At 34.5% G+C, this 26,262-nt stretch overlaps 1 protein-coding gene across 1 annotated transcript in view; it reads right to left on the bottom strand.

Annotated features, from left to right (window-relative positions):
* The window catches only part of LOC148956195 (polypeptide N-acetylgalactosaminyltransferase 3-like), a 122,897-nt gene extending 103,592 nt beyond the window's left edge, over nucleotides 1-19,305 (bottom strand). Inside the window, exons 1-3 of the mRNA XM_089089707.1 lie at nucleotides 19,253-19,305; nucleotides 17,331-17,500; nucleotides 1,919-2,086 (exon numbers count right to left, since the gene is read on the bottom strand). Of these exons, the coding sequence (XP_088945833.1) occupies nucleotides 1,919-2,086; nucleotides 17,331-17,500; nucleotides 19,253-19,305 (391 nt within the window). The remainder of the gene's footprint in view (nucleotides 1-1,918; nucleotides 2,087-17,330; nucleotides 17,501-19,252) is intronic.
* Between the last annotated feature and the right edge of the window lie 6,957 nt (nucleotides 19,306-26,262).

Here is a 26,262-nt window from a genome sequence, read left to right as displayed (position 1 = left end):
GTGATGGGAGGGGAGAAGATTGCTGAAAGGCCATTGGACGATTTTGGTTCTCAATTCATACAGACTGAAAATCCTTGCGCGATTCTAATTCAAATAAGATACCAAATCCCAAAATGCAACGAAGCGAAATTGCAACGATTCAAGACTCAGCTTGTTTTAGTGCAGTCGTTTTTGTTTCCGAAGGCTTTAGTAGTTCCCTTTACTTATTCTTTCGTTACTGTGTTCTTTATTACTCTGTTCTTTATGTTCTTTATTATTCGTTTTATTATTCCGATTTTATTGTTTCCGATTTACATTACAGAAGTTGCCGTGCCCTTTCAAAATGTTCAGAGTCCCTAATGAGTTTTATACACACAAAAAAAAGATGTAATATACTTTAATCAGTTCTCCAAGGATTATTGACGAGCGGACAAAGAAATTATATCTTACTTAGCTCAAAAACTGATTTTCTTGAAATGGGATGTCACTTTCTAATATCACTATTAAGAATGGATTAAAGAATAAGCTCCAATTTCTTTAGCAATGAGAAACTTTTAAGGAGAATTTATTTTTAATGACCTCTAGAATTTCTATGTATTCCTCTACAAAAGTCCCAAACACAGAAAATCAAATAGCAAACTGAATTGAAATCACGAACAAAAATGGTGTTCAAAACTAGATGACAGTACTTTCGGATTCGGACCCGTGGAAAAACGCTACTTTTTAGAACCTCTTAAATTTTCTATTTGCCATTTTAAGAAAACATTTTGACGGTGGGGCCAGAGAACCGTTACAAATCTTAAGCAGCTTCAGAGTCAAATCTGACTTCAATTTGAAGCTACTGTCTGCTTGGCTTGCTTGGTTGAACTGAGCTTTCACTCAGAAGGAGAAACTTGGCTCTATGAAATGAAACCTCTTGGATAAACTCCAGATAGTCTACTCTGATATAGGCTATGAAACTTCACTTCAGCTAACACACCGTACATTCTCAAAAAAAAGGCAAAAACCGTCCTATTAGGCAAGCGGCAAACACCAGGCAAAAATTAAACACAGCTTTCTAAGATAGAATATCATATTCACCTATCTGGCCAGAAATCCACCTTCTGTAGAAACCGCAGACCCTTAACACATTCTCGCTATAGACTAAAGCTGACTGCATAGAAAAAGAAAATCAGGACGAAACCAAAGTCTTGCTCTCGAAATACAATTATTATGTATTTCGTCAACTAAGCTTAGGCATTAGAAACATACGAAAGGTAAGGCTTCGGTAATTCAAATGGCGTTATGTGCTGTTTTCTGGAAAAGGTCAATTACACTTCACTGAAAACAAAGCAAGTATTACCGTCTGATTCGACCCTTTTTCTTACACAAATAGATGGATATTAGAATTTTTTAGGTCAAAAATTGTTCTGGTCACATCTTGGCTGCCTTAAAACAGCCTTACGTTTGCGTTAGGCCTAGCTTCTTCCAATAAACAACTAAATCGTAATAACAGCAAAAAAAAAATTGTTATTGTAGTAAGTTGAATTCCTAAAAAACAGCATCCTTCAGTAATCAGCATTTCGTCATCAGCATTATTAGCTATTTTTCAGAAAAGTTAAATTAAAACTTCACCTCCTCCAACAAAGCAAGTGTTATCAATTGATTCAGCCCACTTTCTTTCACAAATGGGAGGATATTATAATTTTTTGGTGTCAAAAATCGTTCTGGTTACAACTTGGATGCAAGTCCTTGATACCTTGATTACATCTTAAGCGAACATAAAAGAAAAATTACTTAGCAGCAAAATAATAAAATCACGTTAAGAAAGAATTACTACTTCTTCCACATCTTCAAAAATTTCTAACTATAATTACCAAGATTAACACCTTTCAAGAAACAGCAACCAAATCTAAGCTAAATAGGACTTCAAAGTTTCCCAAATGAAGCAGGAACTAACCTGGTGTGGTTTCGCAATGAGCATCAAGAAAGGTCAGAACATCACCAGTCGCATTCTTAGCACCAATAAGGCGAGCCTTGATTAGGCCAATTCTATCCCTGCTTCGTAGGACTCTTACGGGAATACTTAGCTTCAGTAGATGCTCTTCCAAAGGGGCACCAAGAAAAGCTGAAGAAGAAAGGAACTCATTATAGACATGTAATTGGTTTATTCCCAACGGACTCCTTGCCTAGTATGTAGGATAAATGAGTTAATTGCACTGGGTTTATGTATGAAAATACGATATCTTTTATACAGTACAAAATCTTTTTCTTTATATAAAAACTAAATAGAATACAAGAATAGGTACATTATTTTCCCTTTATTTCAGTGTCGTCACAAGAAAGGACTTGGAAATAAATAATTGTGAACAATAAAATTTGTTATCAGAAGTATATATTCTTTTAACAAGATTTCTATTACCAGTTCATTTCCTAGAATTCCAGGCCAATGAATTAATTACATTAAGTTAAGAAAACACAAAATCCCTAATATTCAGTCACAAAATCCCTAATAGGTTAATTACATAATCTTTTCAGAATTGATATTTTTTACGTTTGACGGTTTGATACTTTTTAGAAGCTTGTTAGTTTAAAACTAATTAGTTTAATAACAGAGTTGAGGCGAAATGTTCTCTTTCTGTCAGATGATAACTAGGACTAACTAGGACTACAGTTTGAACTTGTTTTTACTAAAGCATGCATACAAGAACCGCATTCTGTCGAAGGCTAAGCAATCTAGTTATTGACCTTCTTGAAATCCCTAAAATCCTGAAAACTAAGACTACTGCCTGAAGTTTGTTTTTTTACTAAATCTTGCATACAAGAGCCGCATTCTGTCGAATGCTAAGCAATCTAGTTATTGACCTTCCTGAAATCCCTAAAATCGTGAAAACTAGGACTACTGCCTGAAGCCTTGTTTTTATTAAAGCAAGAGGTAAGTAGTATGGAAGGCTAAGTAGTTGCATGGCAGGCTAAGTAGTCCTGTTATTGACCGTTGGACTCGATAAGCAAAAACAAACTCAATCACAAAGCGGAATCTTTGTTTTAAAACATAATAAAAAAGACACAAGGTTTGACTGAAAGCGTCACCTTGCTGCAAGAAAAGACTAGACTTTAAATACCTAATTTTCTTTTTAAAAAAAAGTAAAATTCCACTTTGGCACTAAGCCAAAGTTGGATTTCTTTTCTGAACAAAATTTTTATAAGCTGAACATTTATACCTAGGTTAAAATTAGGCAAAAAAAAAGAAAGCCGGAAAAAAACAATAGCTAGGTGAGAATAAATAGGAGATCTAATCTTTTAAAATTATATACAAAAAATAAAAGCAGTAAGAAAAAACAGTCTTCATTTTTAAATTTTGTGGAAAGTAATATATAAGGGTGAGTAAGGGATGTTATGCTGAAAGGATGCCAGTGCCAATAGGAGAATACTGGGGTCCCGATATACCCTAATATACCATACTGGAGTCCCTAATACGGATACTGGGGTCCTGAGAGCCCCTGATATACCAGAAATCCACACTTAGCGTAATAATTTCATCTCGTTCCAAGATTTAAAAAAAAAACAGATAAGAAAGAATATATAGGAGATATAAAATTTTGAAAAAATATATAGGCTACAAAAAATTTAGAAAAAATTAGGCAATAAGAGAAAATGTATTAAAATACAAACTAAGATATTCATTCTTAACTTGCAAAAATAAATATATACGCAGATAGACGCAGGGTGCTACGTTTACAAGAAGACCTTGCTAGTAAGAAAAGACTAGGGTTTCAGCTTCCAAAATATACCAGAAATCAAAATTTATTACTATAACTTCATATTTCTTCTAGATTCGTGAAGCAAAACACTTTTAAAGGTGGATTTTTAGAATAGAATTGGAAATAAGAAAAATAGATATATCTAAACTAGTAAATCCATTCCTATGTAGGTCGACTACTCTTCTTTGCTTGTACTTTCATTTAGTACTGCAATAAAAGAAAGCTGAAACAATGTTATGAGCTTAAATTATGACGCCAATAAAATGATATTTACAAATCGAATAGCCTTCCATTGTCGTTTTGACTGCATGGAAGTTTACTCTCTACCCGAGATAAGTACTCATCGGAAAAAAACACCGAGGATGAGCTCAAAAGCCTTAAAATAATTTTCTTAAAAGCCAAAGCCAAACTTCAAACAAGACAAACTTAAACTATGATGCCAATAAAATGAAAATTACATTAAGCCAATTTATAAGCCATGACGCCAATAAAATGATATTTACAAGTCAAATAGCCTTCCACTATCGTTTTGAACGCACGGAAATTTACTCTCTAACCGAGATAAGTACTCATCGGAAAAAAGCACCGAGGATGAGCTCAAAAGCCTTAAAATAATTTTCTTAAAAGCCAAAGCCAAACTTAAAACAAGCCAAACTTAAACTATGATGCCAATAAAATGAAAATTACATTAAGCCAATTTATAAGCCATGACGCCAATAAAATGATATTTACAAGTCAAATAGCCTTCCACTATCGTTTTGAACGCACGGAAATTTACTCTCTAACCGAGATAAGTACTCATCGGAAAAAAGCACCGAGGATGAGCTCAAAAGCCTTAAAATAATTTTCTTAAAAGCCAAAGCCAAACTTAAACTATGATGCCAATAAAATGAAAATTACATTAAGCCAATTTATAAGTCATGACGCCAATAAAATGATATTTACAAGTCAAATAGCCTTCCACTATCGTTTTGAACGCACGGAAATTTACTCTCTAACCGAGATAAGTACTTATCGGAAAAAAGCGCTGAGGGTGAGCTCAAAAGCCCCAAAACAATTCTCTTAAAAGCCAAAGTACAAAACGGGATTTTCCTGAAAAATGAGATTTGGTACATAAATAAAACTTGTCAGCATATAAAGGGCTTGCTTTTTGATATTAAACTTGGCATCTGGCCTTTTCCATAAAGATTCAAAAAGCGACATTCAGGATAAAAGCCTCTGCTTAATGTGTTTTATGGACGCAAATTTAGACGTTAAGGCTGTAGATTACCAAACCGAAAAATAAAAAGTTCTTCTGATGAATCACTGAGAGCTGTTGCTAGATGAAATCAATTACAATGAAAAGGTTAAAGATCACTTCAAGGCCATTGATAGAGTGAAATTTATTTTCTTGTTCTACTCGTTTTAGGAACAGAGGGCGATTGTAAAACTATGGTAGTTTTGTGTAACACTTTATAATGCTAATTTAAAATAAACGTACTCGAACCTTACCCATTAGTGCCATACAGGGCCCCCTTCGTCTACCGGCCCCCTCCCCCGTGTGCAGGCACGCAAACCATGTGCAAATTGCAATGTACATATTTATTATACTACTCTTAAGTCTACAAAAATTAAAAGTAAATTTCTCAAAATCAAAGTCTTTTCCATTTCGAAACAATAAAATACTATCAAAGAAGTGCCTTTTTGGGGCCCCTCTTTTTCTTTTTACTGAGAAAGAGGGGTCCCCTAGATCAATCTCAGGGGATTTGTAAACGATTACTTTCAGGGAAGGTCCCCAGGTCGTCATAAAAATAGTTCAACTTATAGTAGGCTATTTTTAGAAATTACACTCAACTCTAATGCTCTAAACTAAGGTCTAATGTTTCATCTTAAAAAAAAAAATCCATAATTCAACTGTAAAAAAGAAAAACTACTAAATAATAGTCGTCAATACACCAGTAATAGCTTAAAATATACCTTTAATATTATCTTACAGTCTTCAAAAGCGAAGTACATGCAGGCAGTTTAGTTTAAATCTTAATGGATACAGAAATTAACAGAAAAATCTCTTCTGGTATTTAGGCCTTTTAACATGAGCCGTCCTCTGATAAATAAATCCATTTAAAACCCACCGAAATGTCAATTAGTAGATGCCGAAAAAAACAATTTGGACAATTGGAACGACAGGACTGAATTGGATTATCATTGTATTATATATTCCCTAGCGCTGTCTTTACCGTTTTTTACGCGCTCTTTACTGTTTTTAAGTACTCTTTACTTTGCCTTATGCCAATTTAGATGACTAGGCTACAGGTCAAACGTCCTGAACCACGGGGAGGTATACTTTTTATTTGACTAAAAATTCGATGCACCAGTGGCTGCAAAGCAAGCAATTATAGAATGAAACATCAAACTAATCGGTAAACAAAAGATCCAAAAATGAAATTTTTGGCAAAGTTTTATGACAGAAACTGTTCAACCTTGTTGTCCCACCCACTACGATTCAGCTCAGTATTAGTCGAGCTGTACAGGGAGTAAAATCCTACAACGCTTTATTTATCTTTAATAGCCTTTCAAAATAACTGCTATAACAGGAAGTGTCAATGTAAATGCTATAGCCACCCATTTAGTACCGAAGAAACGAGTTACTAAGCAACTATAACAAGCCATTTGAGGTGACAGATCTGCTACCTGTCCCTGTAAAAAAAAAAGAACTGGAAGCTGAAACGCCGATAATTATTTGAAGCGGGTTGGGCTGAATAGCCTGTACCTTGTTTCAAGTACAAGTAAGTATGACAAGCCATTGCCAGCCGTCGTCCGCTGTCTTCTACCGTATTTCTTGCGTGACAATATACGATTTCAGAATGTTTTTCTATCATCTATTCTGTGGTGAGTACGACTGAGGCCCATGTTCCTACATATTGAAACTTTCATTTCTGAAAACCATGATTTAACTCCTTGATAAACTGTAGTTTCCTACGTACGACTGTTTTTTTTTTGTTTTTTTTTATATATTTGTGGCCAAAAGGTGTTTCTCAAACTGTAATATGATAGCGTGAGTAACCGAATTGGGCTAAACAGCCTTTACCTCGTCTCAAGCACAAAAAGTATGACAAGCCATTGACTAATGTCGTTAAAGCCTGCTGGGCTTCTACCTCTTTTTTAATCTCGCCATGAGCTCAAGCACAATCACAAAAAGTATGAAAAGCCATTGACACCTGTCGTCAAAGCCTGCTGGGCTTCTACCTCTTTTTAATCTCGCCATGAGCTCTTCTCACTGTCAACAGAATGCCAGTGTGTCCAAAGAAAAACCTAAAATTCTTTTAAAGCACATACACATTTTCCTATTTTTTTTTAGGGGTAAGGGAGGGGGACATTCCAAGAAAAAAAAAATCAAATTTGTCAGAAGTTCAAAAAAAATTACGAGATCTGGTTAGAAAGTATTTTACGATTAGGTACAACAGAAGAACGAAGCTAAGCAAATATTTTGTTTTAAACTAGTTTGAAGGCTATAATCTTAGGCTACCATTCAAGATCCTTTCAACTCGTTACTTGTCACAGTGGTGCACCACCTTTTCAATATCCCTTCATAAAGCATCATAGAAGAAGACTTCAACCTTCTTATCATAGCAAGGAGCCAATATTTTGTTTTAAACTAGTTTGAAGGCTATAATCTTAGGCTACCATTCAAGATCCTTTCAACTCGTTACTTGTCACAGTGGTGCACCACCTTTTCAATATCCCTTCATAAAGCATCATAGAAGAAGACTTCAACCTTCTTATCATAGCAAGGAGCCGAAAGGAGTCCGTTAGTGTGCTTGTGCGTCTGACTTTTCCTTAATTCATTACTCACCCAGTCACTAAAACACCTGCTCATTGTCCATAAGAGATTTTCCATTTTGTCCACCTTTCCATCTACTTTGTTTGTTGTTCATAACAGCAAACAATAAATACTAAAAAAGGTCTCGCTATCCCAGTTATATGCTGCTTGATTAGAGGAGGAGTACTCATGCACAAAAAAACACTCGTCCCACATCTGTGCCTAGAGGTGGATGAATTATGGCGATACAAACTGTTTTAAGGGTACCAGTAAGCTGGGGATATTTCACGGAGTGCAGTTTCAGTAGGGATACATCAATTTGAGTTTTAAGAGCCTAACAGTTAAGTTTAACTTTTAAATAGATGGAATAAAAGATCCCTCCAAAAGTTTTTTTTTCTTTTTTTATTAGAGAACATAAGATAGCATCTAAATAACCCATGTTTATGAACAATGTTGATAAGCATGGGAAATATCATAAAACGTTGGCCTCTGTTTTGGGGGAGGAGAGTATTTCTAATGGCCCCACACTCTAGATTAAAACATGTTTACTTTATTAGGTACTAAGCACGTTTTTTTCTGTTTTTCTTATTTTTTAATTATTTGTCACATCTCAGATTTGATTCACCTACTGCTTTCAGAAAAAAAATAATAAAATATTTATTCTGTTGCTTAATATAAAAAAAAAATGTAGTAACTGAGAATGATGCATCTCAGAACTTTTAGCATTTGAACTAATGCTAATTTTTATTATAATTCTTTTTATTCCTTTTTCAATAGCATCTCTCGCCATTTAATAATATTCTCACCATCCAGACTCGCAGAAAAACACAAGCTAGCACAAACCTAGCTACCACCTAGCTAACACTAAGCCTAGCTAGCAGACAAAACAAGTATAATTTCCCTCTTTTTCCCTTTTATGTTTTGTTTAATAAGATCCATTTTCCTTTCAGTTCCTTTCTTGTTCAAGAGCCTAATTTTATTTTCATAAAAGCAGAACTAGAGTTTTAAATTTTGGTTAACTGTGTTGCTTTGATAAAACTCCGTGGTAACGTGAAGCTGATCAATGAGTCTTATTGAAAGTTTCATAGCAACAAAATGAACAATTATCAATACTTACTCAATAGTGAAAAGCGGTAATACCACTCTTTCGTTCTAAAAGACTTTATAACAATAACAGAAAGCAAGTTTGACAAGTATATTTCAGTGATCACGAGTTTGCAAACCATGAAATGGTTAATTTCATACTTTTGGTAACTGTTTTTCGTAGGGATAAAAGATATTTTGAGTTTATCATGGTATGATTGAAATACTTAAGAGCCAAATATTATTCACCCGAATTTATTTTTGAATATTTTAGGGTAAAACAAATTAGCTGACGTATATAAATATATAGGAAAATTCCCTAAAATTTACGATTAACTCCCAAAATGACAAAAATTCTGCCACTGACTGACAATTTTCTTTTTGTTGTTCCTTTTTTCATTTTTAGAAGCTGACCTGACTAAGCTTAAGCCATCCTTAAGTTGAACTTAACTTAGGAGAAAAACTAAAATAAGGTAGGATTGTTTAAGCTTAAAGTTATACTTAAGGAAATGCCCAATGCTCAGTCAAACAATATCAATGCTCAGTCAGATGTTTTATTGTTCTAAGAAATAGAGTTGTGAGAAAAAGTCAAACTTCAGCGTAAAGAGCGAGGCGTTGAGGAGGGGATAGCCCCTTTCATATACGGGATAATTTCTGTTTGTTTTGAGTTTTAATGTCGCTCCTTACTTTGAGTTAAACAAAATTTGTTTTTTTTTTATTTCATTTCTGAACGTTTTTATATTAACTGCGGGTATTGATTTTGGCTCACCGTACATGAATAGCCTAATTAAAACGAAATTCGCATATTAATTTTGCTTCTTTTGGCTAAATGACTTTCTCGAAAGTTGTTTAATTTTATTTACGAACGCTCTTATTAGTAATAAATATACGTAACTTACCAATATTAGGGGGGTTCGCCCCCCTAGTCAATACCTCGCTCTGTACGCTAAAGTTCGAATTTATTTCCAATTCTTTAAGAATGACCCTTAATCACAAAGGCCGTTAGTTAGAATAAATAGTTCTTATGTAAGTACTAAAAAAAACTTAGCGTAAAGACCGATGTATTGACTAGGGGACGAACCCAATCATATACATAATAGTTTATGTTCGTTTTAAGTTTTGACATTGAAAGTTTTCAGTTGAAAACTTTTTTTTATTTAATTTCTGATCGTTTTTTCTATAATACTGAGAAATCCGGTTCCCCCTTCATAGCACTGTCCCTTCCCCCATGAAAAATTCCTCCATGGAAAGATCCTACCACGTAACCCCCTACCCCCCCCCCACTACCAGAAAAAATTCCCTCTGAAAACGTCTATATACTTCCCAATAACCAATATCATGTGTGGGAGATTAAGTAATCCTCAAAGACACAGTTATTAGATTTTTCGACTATGCTGAACAAAATGGCTATCTCAAAATTTTGATCGGGTGACTTTGGGAAAAATGAGCGTGGGAGGGGGCCTAGTTGCCTTCCATTTTCGGTCACTTAAAAAGAGCACTAGAACTTTTAATTTCATTTTGAATGAGCCCTCTCGCGATATTCTAGGACTACTGGGTCGACACGATCACCCCTGGAAAAAAAAAAACAAAAAAACAAACAAAACACGCATCCGTGATCTTTCTTCTGATAAAAAATAAAAAATTCCACATTTTTGCGGATAGGAGCTTGAAACCTCTACAGAAGGGTTCTCTGATACGCTGAGTCTGATGGTGTGGTTTTCTAAGGTTCTATTAAGGTTCTATGACATTTAGGGGGTAATTTCCCCTTTTTTCGAAAATAAGGCAAATTTTCTCAGGCACGTAACTTTTGATAGGTAAGACTAAACTTGATGAAACTTATATATTTGAAATCAGCATACAAATCTGATTCTTTTGATGTATCTATTAATATAAAAAAACCGTTTTTATAGACTTTCGGTTACTATTGAGCCGGGTTTGATTTAACCTTATTTATGTACCATTCCAGGAGAACAAGCTTTCTTTCTCTCGACTTATATGGGAACCAGGAAATTTTCAAGGACAAATCTGACAAACACTTTTGTCCAAAAACTGGTAGGAGTAAGTAAAATGAATTTTCAGCTCATCATTTCCAATTTTTTTAGACAGTAGGGTTATCACGCTCACAAGCAGGGGTTGCGAGTCCATTCCCAAAATGCTTCGGAATTTCAGGGTTTTTGCTATTTTCCCCATATTTTCCACACAATTGGCTACTGGGTAAACTTTTCAACCCCCCGCCCAAATATTTAAAACAATTTTCCCTATAGTTATCTTATGTTTTTTGCATTTTTATACATTTTAGCCAAGAAACAAACAGCCAAGAAAAGGTTTTTTCAAGTTTGTTTTATCACTATTACATTAGAATAGCTCGAATGGTGAAAATCTGTTAATGTTGTATCGTTATCCCGTTTCCAACAATAAGGCTTAAGAGATTTTTCTGTTTTTTGTCCATGGCAGCTGGACTAATGGGTGCTATCGACAAGCTCTAATTGTATTATGTGAGCATAAATGTGTCCACAAGATAGATCACAGACGGTCATGTAGATCTTTTGACTATCAAACAAAATGTAAGCGCGTGTTTTTACATTGGTCTCACGTTGAAGGAGGGAAATGAACAGTTTACATAATTATTTCTAATATTTTGCTGCTCGTTCTGGTTTGAAAATTTGAATTTATTTAAGTTTTTCAGATAAATGTTTCATTTTTCTTTCTGGTAAGGAATCTGGTGATTTAAAAAAAAGAAAACAATATTTAAAGCTCACGTAAAATTTAAAAGCAAAATCAATTCAGGCTTACTTTCAGGCTTGAGAGATTACTCTTTTCCAGATTTAACCTTATTTAAGCATCCTTCCGGGAGAACAAGCTTTCTTTCTCTTGACTTATGTGGGAACCAGGAAATTTCCAAGGACAAATTCGACTAACTTTGTTGTCGAAAAAATACCAGGAGTATATAAAAGGAATCAAAAAATCATAATTTTCCAGGTTCCGAGGCAATGGGGTTGGCACGCCCGCAAGCGGGGGCTGCGGGTTCATTCCCCCGCTTCTAAATTGCAAGACTTTTACAATTATTTCCATATTTTCGCATAATTGGCTTCTGGGTCCACTTACCCTCTTCTCCATTTTGAAGATTTCTATGTTTTTTTTTTATAGTTATTGCATATTTTTTGCGTTTTGATGCCTCTTGGCCTAGAAATAAACTAAAGATTTTTCGTGTTTTTTTTTATCTCCATTACACTAGAATAGCTGGAATCGTGAAAATCCGTTAATGTCATGTCATTATCCTATTTCCAACAAAAGGGCTTAAAATTTTTTTTTGTTTTTTTGTCCATAGCAGCTAGACAAATGTGTGCTATCAACAAGCTCTCATTCAATTACGCAGATGAGCATAATTTTTCCCGCGAGATAGATCACAGACAGCCATACATCCCCATGATTTTGACTTGGTGAAGGGGGGTGGGGCAAACGGTACTGGGAGAAGAGTCGAATATGGAATAGGTTTTTCAAACAGTTCGTGGTAACGAACTGTAAGTAAGGAGCGACCCGGCTCAATGGTAACCGAAACTCTAGAAAACGGGTTTTTGATACCAATAGATATATCAAAAGAATCAGATTTCAATGCTGATTTCAAATATATAACTTTCATCAAGTTTAGTGCTACCCATCAAAAGTTACGCGCCTGAGAAAATTTGGCTGATTTTCAAAAAAAGGGGAAAGACCCCTAAAAGTTATAAAACCTTAATGAAAATCATACCATCATATTCTGCGTATCAGATAACCCTACTGTAGAGGTCTCAAGCACCTACCTACAAAAATCTGGAATTTTCCATTTTTTGCCATAAGAAAGATCACGGATGCGTTGTTATTTGTTTGTTTTTTTGTTGTTTTTTTTTTTTCCCAGGGGTGATCGTATCGACCCAGTGGTCCTAGAATATCGTGGGAGGGCTCATTGGAACGGAAATTAAAAGTTCTAGTGCCCTTTTAAAGTGAAAAAAAAAATGGAGGGCAACTAGGCACCCTCCCACAGTTAATTTTTTCCCAAAGTCACCCGATCAAAATTGTGAGATAGCCATTTTGTTGAGCATGGTCGAAAATATGATAAATATGTCTTTTAGGATGACTTAATCCCCCGAAGTTCCCAGAGGGAGGGCTAAAAGTTATGAACTTTACCCAATGTTAACATATAGTATTGGTTATTGGTAAGTATACAGAAGTTTTCAGGTGGTTTTTTTTCTGGTAGTGGGTGGGTAGGGGGGGTCAGTGGGTAGGTTGGAGGATCTGTTCATGAAGGAAGTTTTCATGGGGGAAGGGAAATTGCCATGAAGGGGGCGCCGGACTTGCCAGCATCATTTATTGGATATTGGAAAGTATACAACCATTTTCAGGAAGGATTTTTTCTGGAGGGGGGGGGCTAGAGGAGGGGGTTACTCTGGAGAATATTTCCGTGGAGGATGTTTCTTTGGGGTAAGGGACATTTCTATGAAGGGGGCGCCGGATTTCCAAGCATTATTTAAGAAACGATCAGAAATTAAATAAAAAAAAACAAGTTTTCTCAACTGAAATGTAAGAAGGAATATTAGAGCTTAAAACGAACAGAAATTATAACGTATGTGAGGGGGTTCTCCCCCAAGTCAGTACCTTGCTCTTTACGCTACAGTTTTTTTTTTAGTGCTTTCAAAAGAGCTATCTATTCTAATTAAACGGCCTTTGTGATTCAGGGGTTTTTTAATCAAATTTTTTTTTAACGTTTAACTTAAAGAACGTGTTATTGACTAAGGGGAGAACCCCTTCATATAAGTAATAACGTATACGTAATAAAAAAAACAATAAAAAAACAAGCGATACGGCTCAATAGTAATCGAAACTTTTAAAAACGGAATTTTGATGTCAATAAATGTATCAAAAGAATGTGTTTATAATGCTGATTCTAAATATATAAATTTGATTAAGTTTAGTATTACTCATCAAAGGCTACGAGCCTGAGAAAATTTACTCGATTTTTTAAAGAGGGGGAAACATCCCCTACAAGTGAAAGAATTTTAATGAAAATCACACCGTCAGATTCAGCGTATCAGAAAACCCTATTACATAGGTTTCAAGCTCATATCTGCAAAAATCTGCAACTTTGTATTTTTTGCCAGAAGAAAAATATACGAATATAGAATTTAGTTACGTAAGTTAATTTGTAAAGACATCCATTTAGCAAAAGAAAAGTAAAATTTTTATACAAATAAAAGCTGCATTAACTAAAAAACGATCAGAAATTAAATAAAAAAAACAAGTTTTTTAAACTGAAAGTAAGGAGCGACATTAAAACTTAAAACGAACAGAAATTATTCCGTATATGAAAGGGGCTGTCCCCTCCTCAACGCCTCGCTCTTTACGCTAAAGTTTGACTCTGTCTCACAACTTTATTTTTTAAAACAATAAAAAACTTTAGCGTAAAGAGCGAGGCGTTGAGGAGGGGACAGCCCCTTTCATATACGGAATAATTTCTGTTCGTTTTAAGTTTTAATGTCGCTCCTTACTTTCAGTTTAAAAAACTTGTTTTTTTTATTTAATCAAATATATCTTCGACTATCAAACAAAATGTAAATGCGTGTTTTTACATTGGTCTCACGCTGAAGAAGGGAATCGAACACTCCCTTGAACTCCTGCTCCTTTTACGGGTACAGCCTTTAAAAGCTGCAACAAGCTTATTGTCACCAGCCGTACCAACACCCAACATCAGAGTCAGGTAAGTAAACTGTCAAAAAACAAATGACGAACAAGAGGCCCAACCGTGGGATTACGCTGGCACTTCATGAAGTTCGTTGTACGTGTAAATTTCAAATGTCAAATTTAATTTAAAATGAAAACTGAGCGGCAAACAAAAAGAGAAATAAGAAAAATCTATTTTTTTTCTCTAGAGGAAAATTTATCTTCTTCTTATATTTATAATTAAATTAAAAAACAAGTTTTTTTTAACTGAAAGTAAGGAGCGACGTTAAAACTTAAAACGAACATAAATTATTCCGTAAATGAAAGGGGCTGTCCCCTCCTCAACGCCCCTCTCTTTACGCTAAAGTTTTTTATCGCTTTAAAAGGTAGAGGTGTGAGAAAAAGTCAAACTGTAGCGTAAAGAGCGGGGCGCAGAGGAGGGGACAGCCCCTTTTATATACGGAATAATTTCTGTTCGCTTTAAGTTTTAATGTCGCTGCTTACTTTCAGTTAAAAAAACTTTTTTTATTTAATTCCTGAACGTTTTTGAATTACTGCTTTGATTTTGTTCCATTTCTTTAGGAATGACTCCTGAATCACAAAGGCAATTCAATTAGAATAATAACCTCTTTTAAAATTAAAAAAAAACTTTAGCGTAAGAGCGAGCTATTGAGGAGAGGCAATCCCCCTCATATACGTAATATTTTCTGTTCGTTTTAAGTTTTAATGTTGCTCCTTACTTTCAGTTGAAAAAACTTATTTTTTTTATTTAATTTCTGATTGTTTTTTAAATAATGCTGGGATATCCAGCACTATTCTAGATTATAAATGCAGCAGAAATTTTCTTCCCGCATGAAAAATTCCTCCATGAAAAGATCCTCCCACGTAGTCCCCTAGCTCCAACCCCCCCCCCCGCCCGACCACCACCACCACCAGAAAAAAATCCCCCTGAAAACGTCTGTATACTTCCCAATAACCAATACTATATGTAAACAATGGGCAAAGTTCATAAATTGCAGCCCTAGACTGTGGGGCATTAAATCGTCATCAAAGAACATAGCTATTAGATTTTTGACTATGCTGAACAAAGTGGCTATCTCGAAATTTTGATCCGGTGACTTTAAGATAAAAAATGAACGAGTGAGGGGGCCTTATGGCCTTCCAATTTTTTTGGTCACTTAAAAAGGGCACTTGAACTTTTAATTTCCGTTCGAATGAGCCCTCACGTGACATTCTTGGACCAATGGGTCGATAAGATCACCCCTGGGGAAAAACAAACGAACAAATAAACATGAACCTGTGATCTTTCTTCTGGATCACAAAAAAAAATCTATATTTTGCAGATAGGAGATTGAAACCTCTACGGTAGGGTTATCTGATAAACTGAATCTGATGGTGTTATTTTCAACAAGATTCTATGACATTTAAGGGGTGTTTCCCCCTTTTTTCGAAAATAAGGCAAATTTTCTCTAGCTCGTAAATTTGATGGGTAGCCTAAGACTATGATGGATGGGTAAGTTCGTTTAATTAGAATGAATAGCTCTTTTGAAAATAATAAAAAATACTTCAGTGTAAAGAGTGATGTAGTGGCGAGGGGGTGAACCGCCTTGCAAACGCAATAATTTCTGTTCGTTGTAAGTTTTAATGTTGCATCTTACTTTCAGTTGAAAAAACTTTTCAACATTTCAACATTTCAGTTGGAAAAGTTTTTTAATTTAATTTCGGATCGTTTTTCAAATAATACTGGGAAATCCAGCTCCCCCTTCACGCAAAATTTTCTTCCGCATGAAAATTCCTCCATGGAAAGATCCTCCCACGTAACCACCTCCCCCTCCCCCCGCCCTACCAGAAAAAATCTCCTCTGAAAACGTCTGTATGCTTCCCAATAACCAATACTATATGTAAAAAATGGGAAAAGTTAGTAACTTGCAGCCCTTCCCCCGGGGACTGTGGGGGGGGGCTAAGTCATCCTCAAAAACAGTTATAAGATTTTTCGACTATGCTGAACAAAATGGATATCTTAAAATTTTGATCAGGGGACTTTGGGAAAAAATGAGCGTGGGAGGGGCCTAGTTGCCCTCCAATTTTTGTCACTTCAAAAGGACACTAGATATTCTAATTTCGGTTCAAATGAGCCATCTCTCGATATTTTATGGTCAGTGGTTCGATACGATTTTTGCAGACAGGAGCTTGAAACCTCTACAGTAGGGTTCTCTTATACGCTGAATCTGATGGTGTGATTTTCAGTAAGATTAAATGATTTTTAGGGGGTGTTTCCTCCTTTTTTCTAAAGTAAGGCAAATTTTCTTAGGATCGTAACCTTTGATGGGGAAGACTAAACATAAACTGCGTAAACCACGGGCAAATTTTATTACTTAAAGACCTTTCCCCTGGGGCTGTGGGGGGCCATATCATATCCAAAGGAATAGTTATTCAGCTTTTCAACTACGCTGAACAAAATGGATATACCTCAATTTCGATTGGACGATTTTGAGAAAAAAAGGGTGGGGGGCCTAGTTGCCCTCCAATCTCTTTGTTCCCTTAAAAAGGACACTCGAAATTTTAATTTCCGTTTGAATAGTCTCTCTCCTGATATTCTAGGACCGCTGGGTTAATAAGATCACCCCTGGGAAAAACGAAAAAAAAAAGATCCTTCTTCTGGCAAAAAAAAATACAAAATTCCACGTTTTTGCAAATAGGAGGTTGAAACCTCTACAATAAGATTCTCTGATATGCTGAATCTGATGGTGTGATTTTCATTGAGATTCTTTGACTTTGAAGGGGTGTTGCCTCCCTTTTTCGAAAATTAGGCAAATTTTCTCAAGGTCGTAGCCTTTGATGGGTAACATTAAACTTGATGAAACTTATATATTTTAAATCAGCATAAAAATTCGATTCTTTTGATGTATCTTTTAGTATCAAAATTCCGTTTCTTAGAGTTTCGGTTACTATTGAGCCGGTTCGCTCCTTACTTACAGTTCGTTACCACGAACTGTTTGATGTAGTCTTTAGAATACCTTTCTTTTGTTACTCACCACGGGTACTTGCGTCGTCTACAAGAATAACTTCTTTAAGGCAATCCTTTGGCGATTTATTAATGACTGAGTGTATAGTCCTTAAAAGCGTAGACCATGCTTCATTGTGAAAAACAATTATAACACTCGTTGTTGGCAGCAAAGAGGTGATGTACTTTTTACCTTGACACCTATAGTTGAGCAAAAATTCTGATTAGATAAACAAAAACGTTTAGTACTCTTTTAGAGAAAAAAAGCAACAAAGGTACTCCAGAACAAGAGAAAGCACGCTAATAATAGAAAGTTCAAAGCGTTTTATAGATAATGTATAACATTGGTCATGTCAGTTAAAAATTCGTTCCGCAGCCAAATCAGAAAATTGAGGGGTTGCAGGAAACATAGGCGTATAATATAAAATAGTACACTGTTTACACTGAGAAAAAATGTTTAAATCTTACGGAGCTCAGAAATGGCCAAAATAGAAAATTGCCGAACATTCATTATCAGAATGTTAGAGATGGGAGGAGCACTCGACCAGGGATTATATCTTTTCTTGATAAAAAAGCATATAGGTACATTCCACAAGTTGGAGAATCTCACGATTCATTTTTCAGTATAAAAGATAGAACAAATTGTTAGCCTACAAAATTAACATACTAAAACAGCACTCAAGAACATCAAAATGCTTTTTAAACTACATTAAACACAATAATTCTGGCCACGTATCAGATACTTCTTTAGTTGCAAAGGACATCCAAAATTGTTTATTTCAAAGAACACTTACAAGGTTGAAACGAATCCCATCCTGGAACTTTACTTCTTTTTAAAGTTCTCTTTTTTCTTCTTTTTGCTCTTTTTACTTATTTTATTTCTTTACTTCTTTTGAAAATTTTATGTTACTTGCGGAAAAAATGGAAGAAAAAGTGTTTTACAGGAAAGGTAATAAACAAAAAGTATTTTGAAAAATCCCCCTCCTCTCAATAGGCGCTTCTGTCTTTTATATTTTTTTCAGGACTGAAAACCGCTTGGCAGAGGTCCTTGTAAAAATATCTACTTTGTTTCATTTTTCCCATCCTAAAATTTCCTAAAAGCATAAAATTCTCATCCTAAAATTTAACTTTTTTTTTTATTTATCAGTTTTTTCTTCTTTACTTCTTTTGAAACCGTACGTTTCTTTGAAAAAGATGGAAGAAGAGTGTTTTACAGAAATGGTTGGTTCTTCTTTGCTAATGCTGTCAATTGAGCAAAATTAGAGTTGTTTTCGATTTTTATTTACAAAAAAGATCTAAAAAAAATATACTTTTCCAAAATTTATGGGGTGGGGATTTTTCCGGTATTCTTTAGTGAAAATAAAAAAAGAGTTTTCAAAAATACCCACTCTTCAATTGGTGCCTCTGTCTTTTACATTTTTTTACGACTAAGAAGGGCTTGGCGGAGGTCCTTGTGGAAATATCTGCTTTGTTTCATTTTTTCCATCCTAAAACAGGGGCAGATCCAGGATTTTTTTCAGGGGGGGGGGGAGGGGCAAGATAGGTTGATCTGACAAACTTGCGTTAGGAGCAAGCTTAATTAACGCAATCTTGCGTTAATTAAGTAAAGTAGACTACGTTAGGGGGGAGCGCGCCTCTTCGCCCTCCCTTCTGGATCCGCCACTGTCCTAAAATTCCCTAAAAGACTAAAATTCCCATCCTGAAATTTTACTTTTTTTTAACTTCTCGTTTTTTCTTCTTTTTACTCTTTTACTTCTTTTGAAAAACCTAAGTTTCTTGGGAAAACATGGAAGAACAAGTATTTTACAGGATTATTGCTAGGGAAAGGGGAATATGTGTCAAACTCCGCTGTAGTAAAGCGGAGTTAAGATAATTACGTGGTTATAACCATCACGAAGAGCCATTGAGACGAGTCTCATCCCAGAATGGGAGGGCATCTATGCAGCGGCCAACCTGAAGGAAGATTGAAGGCTACTCGCTGATGCTTTCTCTGCCTCTGGAGGCATGGGATAAATTAAGGTCTAAGGTAAAGTAAAAACACTAGATCGATACTTAACCTATAAACCTATTTAACTTTTTTTCTAAAAAACACTGATGGATATTTATTTATCGTTTTTACATTCCTAGTTGGATCACAGATGCAATATTTGCTAATGTCAGTTTCTTTCTTAACATAAACAGTTTATATTGATCGAGAACAACTGAAAATCTTCAGAAACACTAGAGAGACGGTCTTCTGGGCTTTAAAAATGGTTGTTAGGTTTGGCAAAACGTTGTTTACCATGTTTTTTTTTTTGTTTTTTTTTTTTTTTTTACTTGGAAAAAAGGGTCTAGCTGGCCATTTTCCCTTCATGTTTATACATTCACAAAACCTGAAGTAAATCCACAAGACTAATACAACAAATACCAGGGTGGAGTACTTGTGAATATCCCAAGGGCATAAGAGTTCACGCCTGCAGTTCAAAATATATCTGCCTCTATGGGACATTCCTTTCTGATTTCAAATATCCCACCATTATAGTGTGGAAAAAAAAACATCTCTACAGGCCAAGGCACTATTTTACCAGTGTGTCTAGACTTACTGTAATTATCATTCTTTCAGATAGTGTTTTCAGTAAAATAAAGATATGATCATTTAATTTATGTGTATATTATAACTCTTTGAGATTGTCAGGTTTACTCATACTTCTAATTAAGGATATGGCGGAATACTAGATTTATTTTAAATGACTTTATAAAATCTTTCATTGCATTTTATAAGTAAATATGATTGATTTTCGGAAAACTACAGCTGCAACTGAGAAAACCTCATAAATTCGGTTTAAAAATGTCCTAATTCTCCTAGATATTGCACTTTTGTCAGACCTTTTGCTCATTCCTTGAAAATGTTATTCCAAAAACATTAAATACACAAATAGCTGTTCAATAGGGACAAATCCTTTCATTTGACAGTGAAACAACAAAAACATATCTGGATATTTCGGTCACATATTCAGTGGTCGTCATCAGCAGATAAACAAGTTCATTAGAATACTGTCACTAAACTGAAAAATATATAACTGAGGGATTAAAGTATTTCGATGCAGTCAAAAAAAATAACTTAGATTGCATAGAATGTTTTATTTTTTTAACGTTAATTCGCATAACCCTATTACACCTTTGTTTTACCTTATAAGCTAGTTTATTATCATGGTATGGATATTATAAAATTTCTGAAGAACTAATTGTTAAAGTGCTGTCTCTTATATAGATTAAATAAAAAAAACCAAGTTTTTTTTAACTGAAAGTAAGGAACCGTTAAAACTTAAAATGAACAGAAATTATTCCGTATATGAAAAGGGCTGTCCCCTCCTCAACGCCTCGCTCTTTACGCTAAAGTTTTTTATTGTTAAAAAAAATAGAGTTGTGAGAAAGTCAAACTTTAGCGTAAAGAGCGAAGCGTTGAGGAGGGGACAGCCCCTTTCATATACGGAATGATTTCTGTTCGTTTTAAGTATTTACGTCGTTCCTTACTTTCAGTTAAAAAAAACTTGTTTTTTTATTTAATTTTTGAACGTTTTTGAATTAATACAGGTTTTGATTTTGGCTCACCGTACATGAATAATTAAACAAAATTTTTATGTTAATTTTACTTTAATTGGTTTAACGGCTTTCTCAAAACTTGTTTAATTTTATTTACGAACGTTTTTACTAGTAATAAATATACGTAACTTACGAATTAACTTACGTAACGAACTTCTATATTCATAGATTTTTAATACGTATATTAGGAGGTATGCCCCCTAGTCAATACCTTGCTCTTTAAGCTAAAGTTCGAGTTTTGTTCCAATTCTTTAAAATGATCCCTTAATCACAAAGGCCGTTAATTAGAATAAATAGCTCTTATGAAAGTACTAAAAATCATTGGCTTAAAGAGCGAGGTATTGACGAGGGGGTGAACCCAATCACATACGTATATTTTCTGTTCGTTTTAAGTTTTAATGTTGCTCCTTACTTTCAGTTGAAAAACTTATTTTTTTTATTTAATTTCTTATCTCTTTCTTTAATAATGCTGAGAAATCCTTCACCCCCTTCATAGCAATGTCCCTTCCCCCATGAAAACTTGCTCAATGGAAAGATCCTCCCATATAACCCCCGACCCCCCCCCCCACCTACCAGAAAAAAATCCTCTTGAAAATGTCTGTATACTTCCCAATAACGAATACTACATGTTAAAATTGGGTAAAGTTCATAACTTTCAGCCCTACCCCGGGGACTTCGGGGGATTAAGTCATCCTCAAAGACATAGTTATTATATTTTCGACCATGCTGAACAAAATTGTTATCTCAAAATTTTGATCGGGTGATTTTGGGAAAAATTTGTGGAAGGGGGACTAGTTGCCCTCCATTTTTTTGGCACTGAAAAAGAGCACTAGGACTTTTAAATTTCGTTCCGATGAGCCCTCCCACGATATTCTAGGACTACTGGGTCGATACGATCACCCCTGGGAAAACAAAAACAAAAAAACAAATAAACACGCATCTGTGATCTTTCTTCTGGCAAAAAATGCAAAATTCCAGATTTTTGTAAATAGGTGCTTGAAACCTCTACAGTAGGGTTCTCTGATACGCTGAATATGATGGTGTAATTTTCATTAAGGTTCTATAGCTTTTAGGGGGTCTTTCCCCTTTTTTCTAAAATCAGCCAAATTTTCTCAGGCGCGTAACTTTTGATCGGTACGACTAAACTTGATGAAACTTATATATCTGAAATTAGCATAAAAATTTGATTATTTTTATGTATATATTGGTATCAAAATTCCGTTTTTTACAGTTTCAGTTACTATTGAGCCGGGTCACTCCTTACAGTTCGTTACCACTAACTGTTTGATTTTGTTTCTTTGAAGTATATTCCATGCTAAAAAAAAACAGTCATGGAGTCTTTAGAGTAGTAAGAGAGGTGCTGATTAGAAACTTACATTCAAACTTACGCCTGAGGCATAGATATGTGTGTAAGTTTTAAACTAATTGGGTTAGCAGGGTCATTTTCAAATAGGTATCGTTTCTATAGAAGCTATAGTCACTATAACTATCACGTATTACGTTATTGTAGCTCTGGACGGGGCCTACGTGCTCGGAACAAAAATTAACGTCTGGTTAAAACCGTATAGATATCTGTATACCATTGGACATATGAATAATTCAGGAGTGAGGTATTAGGTTTAATTTCAATACAGTAATATTTTTACTTTAACTTAATTGATTCGGTATAATTTCATTAAACTATATTTGTTTATTTACAAGTACTTTTTTGAAAAAAAAATGAGTGTTGAATTAACATATGATGATATAAATTTTTTACCAGACAGCAGCAGCGATATAAGAGTACCTAATGTATCTGTGGAAATAACTTCTGGCTGTAGACAATGTCTTGAACGGGACATTATGTATGCGAGATACGTGATATCATTAAGCAAATTTAAGCAGGAGGAGCAGCTGTGTTTTGCTGGAAAAGTGAATATTCTCCATATAAATAAACTTCGGTCAGCATTAGATGTCCTATCGTAATATATTTATGATAACAAAAAATATCAGTGAATATTATTATCGTAATTATGTTCAATAAAACTTTTTCCAAATCAATGGTATTTTTTTCTTTTTCTATAGTAGACAAGCGTATATTTCATAGAGTAGAAAAAAGAAATTCTGATTAGTCTGAAGTTGGTTGTGAGAGAGATAGGACTAAAAAAATGAATAGATTCGAGAAAGAGCGAGTCGTGAGGAATCTAGTTCTTATGGAAAAACACTTGATTCTAGATGATGATTTTCTAGAGTTGTCTATTCAAAGTAAGATATTTTCTCGAGGAATGCTTGTCGATGTAATGAAAACTGATTCACCGTCATTAGACTATTGTATGAAGCTTATAAAACGTGATCCAAATGCATTTACACAATTTATTGATATATTGATCACGACACGACAAAATGATATTGTGGATATGCTTTTAAACATTAGTTTAGAAATTTAGGACTTTTTTTCATAAGAAAGATGGTGCTCAAGGATGATTCATTGTTCAGTTCATTGTTAGAGTTCAAGGAGTGAAGAGCTAAACAAGTTTTCAATTGAATCGGATATAGTTCTTGCTGAAATTTGTTGAAATTGTGTAAGGAACTAAGCACATATTACAAGCGTGAGTTCTTAGGGGTGGAAGATTGGAACATTTAGTAGTTGAATTTTGTTCCCTTTAGCGCCCCCCCCCTCGTCTCTGCAGATTGTATAATGACAAAATACAAAGTGTTCGATCTTGTCCTAGTTTCTTTTCAGGGATACCCCTTATGGCCATCAGTAGTTATTAAAACCACCAAAGACCAGAAAAATCATGCTAGATACCTAGTCTTTTGTTACGGTACCCACTCTGAGCATTTTATAGCTGAAGCTCATGTCTGCAACTGGAATGAGCACTTTAAAGAAGCCTGTACAAGGACAGATAAAGATGTAAATAAGGCTTTTGAAGAGCAGCGCCTAGTCCCTGATATTTTCAAGACTAAGAGTAAAGCTTACTTGTCTCTACCCAAAAAAACTAAAGTAAAATCCAGCCTAGCACCGTCAACTCCGACTTCCGCAGCAGCATCAACTTTAAAGGAAATAATAAATGAAACTCAAGAGGAACTAATCAACACTAAGTCCAACTTAATGAGTGAAATTTCTCTTGTCGAATCAGACACAATGAAAGATCGCCGAGCTTCTGAAATTATCAGTGAAGATATTGTGAACGAAGTTTATAATTCTATTTCCCTTGAATATAATGCTAAATTTGAAAAAATTGAATCAACCCTTCAAAGACTTTATAAAGCTGTGAACTTGCTTGAAAATAAAATTTCTATAATAGAGGACAGGGTTGACCAACTTGAGCAGGATACCTTACTTGACACCCTAATTTTCTACGGTGTGAAACCAAACCCCAATGTGGAATTGATGGATAATCTTAATGAAGTGATAACAAAAATAATGGGCTTGCAAGATTTCAAAAAAATGGACCTCTTAAAGGCTAATCGATTCCGTCAGCCTGCTACTCAAACTGAGAATGTGAAAATTGCCCCCATCCTGGTAAAATTTTCAAACTTGGTTATTGCTCAAAAAGTGTTTGCAGCAAAAAGTAAGTTGGTTAAGTCAGGTGTATTTGTGTCTGAAAACCTAACTAAAAAGCGTCGCGATCTATTAAACGCGGCTCGCAGCTCCTTTGGTCCAAGAAGTGTTTGGTCTGATCATGGACAAGTTCTAGCCAAAGTTCCGGGTGAAACTCGTATACGTAAAATTAACTATTCGCATGAATGCATTAGTATGTGACTTGTTAGTATTTTTCTTATTTTGTAAATGCCTTCCACAGTTCATTGATTTTCATTTATTTACTTTATTTATTTATTTTTTCATTTTTGCTTCTCTTTCAGTGCTAATGGTTCATTCCGATAATACCTGTTGTCCAATTAGTTATTTGTTTGTTTGTAATCCTTTGGCAGGTTTTTCTTTTGCAATTGATTTAAGTAAATATTTCTTTTTGGTTCATCTGGTGACTTTAATAGACTCCAGTAAAACTTGTTTTTGTGAATTTTTTAAGCCACGAGAGTCGGCTTTGGAGTTTGAATATAATCCTTTCGATGTAATTAGTATTGTAAATAATTATGTGGGTCAGGCTAATCAAAGTCCGATTAATATAAACCCTATTTGTTATAGTAAATATGTTTCGGATTTGGGGAGGAGAGGAGGTTACCAAAGGAAATTATTATTTGACAGCATTTAAGTTTAACGTTCAGGGTCTCTCCTCGTCACTTGATAATTTAAGACAAATTGTTTCTGATGGAGAGCCTGATGTTGTGGGTTTATGTGAGACGTTTTTAATTATTTTTTTTAATATACAGAGATGGTTAGGGGCTAGGTTAAGTTATGTCAGGTATTTAATATAATGCGTTGTGCGTTGCCTGCTTTCCATAATTATTTGTCGTAGTTTTCATAATTTTGTTTCGAAAGTATTATATTATCACCAAGTTTTGGTATACATCATTAGGATTAACGTAAGTTCTATTTTTGGGTGTGTTTCTTTAAATTGACAAGTGCCGAGTTTTCATGATTCTTATTAATTTTTTATATGCAGTGAATTCAGTTAAAAAAGTGTCTAGCCAGGTAAAGAATCTTCATTTATAGATGTAACCATACACAATATGTATGCAAGATATTTATGCATTTGTGGCCAAAAAATTTCAGTGGTCCATTTGTCCATCGTAAATGATTTCTTCGACTACATTGCATTTCCAGCTATATTTAAAATGATAAGAAAGTTTAAAAATGAGTAAAACTTTTGAAAAAAAACAGTCATTTGATCTTAAGTATATTTATAATTTCATTACCAACACCAGAAAATAATAGAGAATAGTGATAATGAATAACAATCTACGTTTTAATTTAACTCCACGAATTATCTTTTCGAAAATAGTTTCAGGACTTTGTGCGTATTTATAAGTGCATGTGTGTATGCTCCGTAATGCTCCTAAGGAATAAATACAAAAAAGGTCTTGGGGCTTCTTTGCTCCTTCTTTACTCCTTCTTTACTCCTTGTATAAGGTCAGATTTTAATCCTCTAATGGCGTGTCATATTGTTTGGAATAAGTTGCCTGAATCAGCTCGTGGGTGCCACTCATTCGGTTTGTTAAGGAAAAAAAAAGAAAAAAACAATAATTTTTTTTTTTTTTTTTTTTTTTTTTTTAGTCTGTTTAATTTAATTAATTAATTTAGCTTATTTATTCTATTTCTTCTATAGTTTTCATTGTATCTATATTTTCTTTTCTTCTCCTTTGTATGTGAGAAAGTGTTTTGTTTTTCATTTTTGAGTAAGCATTTCATATGTCTTCCCCCTTTGTACAGGCCAATGAGCCTTTGGGGGAATAATAGCATGTAATATTGTATGTGTATTTATAATGAAGAATAAAAC

The sequence above is a fragment of the Artemia sp. Qi Xiang Cuo genome, chromosome 1, assembly GCF_049724085.1.
Source record: "Artemia sp. Qi Xiang Cuo chromosome 1, ASM4972408v1, whole genome shotgun sequence".
NCBI lineage: Eukaryota > Metazoa > Arthropoda > Branchiopoda > Anostraca > Artemiidae > Artemia > Artemia sp. Qi Xiang Cuo.
The sequence above is the reverse complement of the archived record's forward strand: the minus strand, read 5'-3'. Positions and strand labels throughout refer to the sequence as shown.